Raw genomic sequence first — 6,245 nt, forward strand, 5'->3', positions numbered from 1 at the left:
CATTAAGAGTTTTTGCTTAAAGAACTAGAAGGATGGAGTTGCCATTGATGGAGATGAGGAAGGCTGTGGATAGTATAGTATAAGTTGGGGGTATTGGGGGATCTGGAGTTCAGCCTAGGACTTGAAGGGTGGAAATGTCTGTTAAGTATCCAAGTGGTGATGCCGAGAGAGGACCGAGCAGGAGGGTGGGTGTGTGAGGGAGACACCAAGCCAGAGGCCATGAGCACCCAGGCTCCGGCTCTGGGCCCTCACACCTATGGGTTCCATACTTGCCCACTTAGGAGCCTCCTCAACAAGCCCAAGAGTGAGATGACCCCAGAGGAGCTGCAGAAGCGGGAGGAGGAGGAGTTTAACACAGGGCCACTCTCCGTGCTCACCCAGTCGGTCAAGAACAACACGCAAGTGCTCATCAACTGCCGCAACAACAAGAAGCTCCTGGGCCGTGTGAAGGCCTTTGACAGGTAAACGCCTGGGTCTGGGGAGGTGTTCTTTCCAGGCCTGGAGAAGCAGTCCCAGCTCCAGTCCGAAGCCCAGGGCAGAAGCATCTCAGGACCTCAAGATGTGGTGGTCTATCGTTGTCCCTCCAGCTGTGAAGCACAGTGGTTATGGTCATGTACTTGGGAGCCAGTCTTCCTGGATTCATGTCCCAGCTCTGCCTCTTAACAGCCATGTGACCTATGGCAAGTGACTTTATCTTGTCCGTACAGTGGCAGTAATCATGGTGGTTGCAAAGATTCAATCACTTAATATATGTGAAGCGTAGTAAGTCATTAGAAGTCAAGCATTTGGCACCCAGAGCTCTTAATCAGTTTTTTTGCAGTTATTGCATAATGAGAGCGTCCACCTGGGTCAGGTACTCTTTTAGGCTCCAGAGATACAGCAATGATGGAAACAAACATGGTTGCTATACTCAGGGAGCTTATGCTGTAGGCAGGGAAGCCGACAGCAAACATGTAAATATTGTCATAAAGACAAGTGATGATAAATTCTATGCAGAAAAGTAAAGCCAGGTAAGAGTTTGAAGTACCGGGAAGGAGGTGCTGTCTTAGGTAGATAACATGGGAGGCCTCAAAGGAAGACGCAACGGTGGACAGGTATGAATAAAATGAAGGTGCAAGCTAGGGTCTGAGTGTTTCAGCCATAGGGAGCAGCAAATGATTTTTCCTCTCTGGGCCTCAGTTTTCTTATCTGTGAAATATGCATCATAATAATATCCCTCAGAACAGTTGTGAGGCTTAAATGATATTATGTATGAAGAGCACTTGGCTCAGTACCTAACACATAATAAATGCTCAGTAAACATATGACCTGCAGCCTTTAGTTAGCATTTGGGAAGTGCTTTCCTCACAGTGGTGTGATGCAACTTACTCCTGGAATGCTTTTGCCACTAGCTTTTATGTGACCATGAACAAGTCTTTCACTCAGCCTTAGTTTCCCCTTGAATAAAATGAGAATGAGAACAACAGGAAGTGCCAGGTACAGGAGGCAGATAGGTCTGGATTCGAACACAGGCTCTGCCACTTCCAGACTCCGTGACCTTGGGTGAGTCACTTCATCCCACTATGCTCAGTTTCCTGCTCTAGAAGCTGGAGAGAACTAGTAAACCAGTCAGTGTTTACCTCCTTGGGGGTGAGATGCAGGGAGGATTGATGGGTTAATGCTTAGAAAGTGCTTAAAGGGGCCTGGTGAGTGCCTATATGGTAAGTGCTCAAGGTGATGGATATATATATATGTATATATATATATAATTTTTTAAGGTGACTCTTTCCTTTTCCCCTAGCTTCCTCCTGTGCCCCCATATCATCCTCTCATCCCTCTCCCTACCCAGCCTACCACCCTAGTATGTGTCCTGCCATGTTTGATTCACCGAGAGACTCCCTTGTGGTGGTAGTTAACAGCTTTATTGAGGCATAATTGATCTGTCATAATATTGTTTTTAAGGTAGAATCATTCGTGTGCTCTGTTGCATCTTGTTTTTTCACACAAATCAGTGGTCTGAGGACATCACTGCAAGTTAGCTAGGGTATTCTTAACCACTTTATTTACTTAATTATGTTACTTTCTTGAGTGAGCGATAGATGCAAAATTTGAAAAATACAAAAGGCACCCAATGAAGAGCAAGTCTTCCCTCTCTATGCACCAGTTGCCCTCCCCGGGGACCCATCATGGCTAATTTCTCCGGTCTCCTCCAGGAGGATTACTTGCACAGAACATCATACATGTAGATACAGGAGGGTGCTTTTTATTTATTTTTAAGTCACTACTAATGGCATGCCATGCTGTTTTAGACCTTGGTTTTTTCACTTAACAATATACCTTGGAAATGTTCCCATATTGGTATGCTACTTCCTTTTTTTAACTTATTTTCTCTGAATTGGTAATATATTCACATGATTTCCAAAACAGTAATAACAGTCCAATGAAAAGTTTCCATCTGGTTTTTCTCCAGTCTACCTAGGTCACCCCACTGCCACCAGTCTTTAGGTGTATTTCAGGGATTTAGTATTGCACAACCAGGTGGTGGAATGTACAGAAGGTTGCTTTCCATGCATCCTGTTCCCTCCCTTGCCTTTTTCACTCAGCAGTATCTCCTGGAGGCTACTACATAGCAAGGCACAGAGCTTCCTCATGTGCTCCTCACGAGCTTCCTCGTCTTTCTTTTTTTTAAATAAATTTACTTATTATTTATTATTTTTGGCTGCATTGGGTCTTCGTTGCTACTCTGCGTTGCGCTGCGTGGGCTTCTCACTGCAGTGCCTTCTCTTGTTGCGGAGCGTGGGCTCTAGGCGCGGAGGCTTCAGTAGTTGTGGCGCCCAGGCTTAGTTGCTCCGCGACATGTGGGATCTTCCCGGACCATGGCCCGAACCTGTGTCCCCTGCATTGGCAGGTGGATTCTTAACCACTGTGCCACCAGGGAAGCCCCCTCATCTTTCTTATGCTTGGTAATATTTCCCTGTATCCTCCTATCCCTTTACCTTGCTTTCATTTTTCTTCATAGCACTTGCTACCACCTGACAGTATATTACAGGTGTCTTTGTTTACTTATTTAGTGTTCTTCACCCCTCACTAGACTGCAGACCCCATGAGGGCAGGGATATTATCTCTTTTATTCATTGTTGTATTCATTGCAAGCGTTTGTTGACTGAGCTAATCTATACTGTCGTCACACGTGCCCACCCAGCACCCTAAGGACAGGGACAGAAAGCAGGACTGGAGTGGAGGCGTCATGTACCGGCCTCAGGCCCCAGGGACCTCTGGTTCTCCAAAGAGAAATTGTACCTTTGCTTATGCCACCAGGAGTACTCGGAGTTAAAAAGCACAAGCAGCACCATTTCATTTGCCTTTATCCTGTGCCAGGCCCTGTTCTAAGTACTTAACAAGAATACTGTATTGATGCATTTAATCTTCACAACAGCCCTAGGAGGTAGGCACCATGAATGTCTCCATTATAGAGAGGAGGAAACTCTCCTGCCCAAGCTTCAAGCTGAGAACTTGCAGAGGTGGCCTTGGAGCCCCAGCCATCCTGGTCCCGGGCCTGCACCTTCCCCCATGCCACGCTGATGGAGGAAGAGGCAGTGCTGCACAGAGGAGGGGGTCAGGAGGCTCCTTCTCATTCCTGATGCCTCCTTCTGCCCACCAGGCACTGCAACATGGTGCTGGAGAACGTGAAGGAGATGTGGACCGAAGTCCCCAAGAGTGGCAAGGGCAAGAAGAAGTCCAAGCCAGTCAACAAGGACCGCTACATCTCAAAAATGTTCCTGCGCGGGGACTCGGTCATTGTGGTCCTGCGGAACCCGCTCATCGCCGGCAAGTAGGGGCCTCCTCCCTGCCGTCAGAACTTACCCCCTCGTTTTGCAAAGACCTGCCCTTTGTGCTGGGAATAATAAAGTCATGTGTTTTTTCTAGTGGCCTCTGTCTGTTCACAGGGCCTAGAGAGTGGGGCAGACCCAGGAGGGGGACAGCCGGGCATGGGGCCAAGCACGGGGATTGGGACCTCTCTGAGCAGGTGAAGAGGCCTGGTCTCTGCCCCTTCCAGGCCTGACTTTCCCCTTCTGTGAAGTGAATTGGTTGGGCAGAGGGAGCTTTTGCTGCCTTTTGTGCTTTAATTTGTTCTAGCTTCTCATCACTTTCTCTTTCTCTTCCTTCTCCCCACCTCTCAGTAAGTCGGTCTCACTCAAAATTTCTTTCAGTCTTTTTTTTTTTTTTCCCATTTGTTCAGTCAGACATTCCCCCAAGTGCCTACTCTGTGCCCAGCCCTGTGTTGCAATGCCGGGGACACAGCCGTGCCCAGAAGAGCCCCCAAGCTGCCCTCACTGACAGGAGAAAGAGCTGCAGTTAAAGCAGTTAGTACTCAATACCAACAGCATTTGTAGCTGACACCTGACCTGTGCGGTTGCCAGGCCCTACACTCTGTGCTGTTCACACTTCCTAACAACTCTGAGCAGGCACTGTGATTTATTACTTCCAATTCCGGAGGCGGGGACTGGGGCACAAAGAGGTGATGGCACCTCCCCAGGGGTTTCCAGCCAGGAAGTGGTGATGCCACCGTTCAAACCCACCCTGCTCCTGAGCCTGTGGCCTAGCCCCTGAACTCTGCTGCTCTCAAATCACAGCTTAACTACCCTAGAGAGAAATTCTCTGACAAATGTAGGGAGATAGAGGTGGGAAAGGGGGACCTAACTTATTGTGGGTGGATTAAGAGAAATCCCTGTCTTGCTCTGACGCACACACATCATGCTCCGCCCCGCCCCACCCCCCCACCCCAGCTCTCTCTGTGTTCTGTCTCTGCATCTTTATCTGTGTTCTCCAGATAAGGCCAAGTGCCAGGCTGGTGCAGTTCGCAAGTCTGAGGTCAGGGTCGAATGAGTTGTCTGACACACTGAGCTGTGGAAGGCGCAGCCATGATCCCGTTAGCGACAGAGCTGAGGACCCTGCAGCAGGAGAAGGCCTGACACATGCAAGGCAATGGCTGTGAGGTAATAAAGGCTCATGTTTACTGAGTGGTTCACATCTAATTTGAACAACCATCTGGGAGATAGATGCTAGAGGCACCCCATTTTACAGATGAGACAGCCGAGGCCCAGAGAAGGTAAGTGACTTGCCCAGGATCGCTCAGGAGACAATGGAGCCAAGTTCAAACCCAGGGAGCCAGGCCCTCATGACTGTTGGGGAGCAGGATGGAGCCATAACAGTGTGGGGAATGATGCTGCCACAAGAAACTTACCGCCAGGATTTGGTTCTTGTGCAGGAGCTGGGACAGCACAAGCCCCGGGGTCACAGTTCGAATCCCTGCCCCACATCCCTCCTGTTCTCCCCGGGAAATAGGAATTCCTTTCCCTGCCTTGCAGGCTGGCAGCAAAGATTCTAGCCTAGGACAACCCTGCCTGGCATCAATCTGAATTTCCTCATCTCTTTACCCAACCCACTGCCCAAATGGTCTCTAATCCCCTCTTCCGTTACGGTGAGCGAAAGTGAAAACAGGTTGCAGGAAAAGCACTAGGCAAACTGGCCAAGTGTGCTCCACGCACCAGGCAGTATCCTAAGAGTTACTCATTGGAATCTCAGGCAACCCTAGGATGTTGGTACCATCATTATTCCCATTTTCCAGAAGTGAAACTTAGGCACAGAGAGGTTAGGAATTTTCCCCAAGTCACACAGCTAATCAGTAGCCGAAAACTAAGATTTGAACTAGGCTGGTTCCTGCAGCTTTATTATTCCTACACTACCTTTCTGGAGAAGCAGCTCTCAGAAAATGTTTGGCACACACACAATTTTTAATCATACACATTGTAAATAGTTTAAATAACAGGAGATCACATGAACGTTCCCAGCTGGGAACGTTCTCTTAGGCATGGAGGATGGTGGCAGCATGGTGTCCATGATCTCTTGGCAACACGTGGCTGAAGTTGAGCAGTACTGCTCTCCAGAGGGTGCAAGGCCACCACCGGCATCTGGCCACACAGCCCGCCTCTGTCGTTTCCCTTATGGCCTGGCCAAGAAGATTTTCCCACCCCCCACCCCCACAAAAAACAACTGTTTCTCATGCTTTATTTACAAGGGCCCAGCCCTAGGCCCCCACCTTCCCAGAACCCACAAGAGGGGCCCAGCAGGACCACATGCTTGAAAGGACTCTGAGTTCAGCGACCATGGGCCATATCTGTCCAGGGAGCTGGGGACCCCAAGGAAAAGAATTGGACAACACCCAGGTACCAACTGAATCTAAGTGTGTGTCTATGTGGGGGAGG

General features: G+C 49.0%; 1 protein-coding gene across 1 annotated transcript; it reads left to right on the plus strand.

Moving 5' to 3' along the window:
• Window positions 1-287: 287 nt before the first annotated feature.
• SNRPD2 (small nuclear ribonucleoprotein D2 polypeptide) lies at window positions 288-3,906 on the plus strand. The gene is made up of 2 exons (XM_065898801.1): window positions 288-461; window positions 3,641-3,906. Exons 1-2 carry the CDS (start codon window positions 310-312, stop codon window positions 3,813-3,815), a joined length of 327 nt encoding a protein of 108 aa, XP_065754873.1. The 5' UTR covers window positions 288-309; the 3' UTR covers window positions 3,816-3,906.
• The last annotated feature ends 2,339 nt before the right edge of the window (window positions 3,907-6,245 follow it).

The sequence above is a fragment of the Phocoena phocoena genome, chromosome 20 (genome assembly GCF_963924675.1).
Source record: "Phocoena phocoena chromosome 20, mPhoPho1.1, whole genome shotgun sequence".
NCBI classification, from domain to species: Eukaryota; Metazoa; Chordata; class Mammalia; order Artiodactyla; family Phocoenidae; genus Phocoena; species Phocoena phocoena.

Bases quoted from the DNA above. Each gene is read 5' to 3' on its own strand.
- SNRPD2 (XM_065898801.1), top strand. From the start codon at position 310: ATGACCCCAGAGGAGCTGCAGAAGCGGGAGGAGGAGGAGTTTAACACA. The intron at 462-3,640 runs GTAAACGCCTGG...TCTGCCCACCAG, and splicing joins CGTGTGAAGGCCTTTGACAG to GCACTGCAACATGGTGCTGG.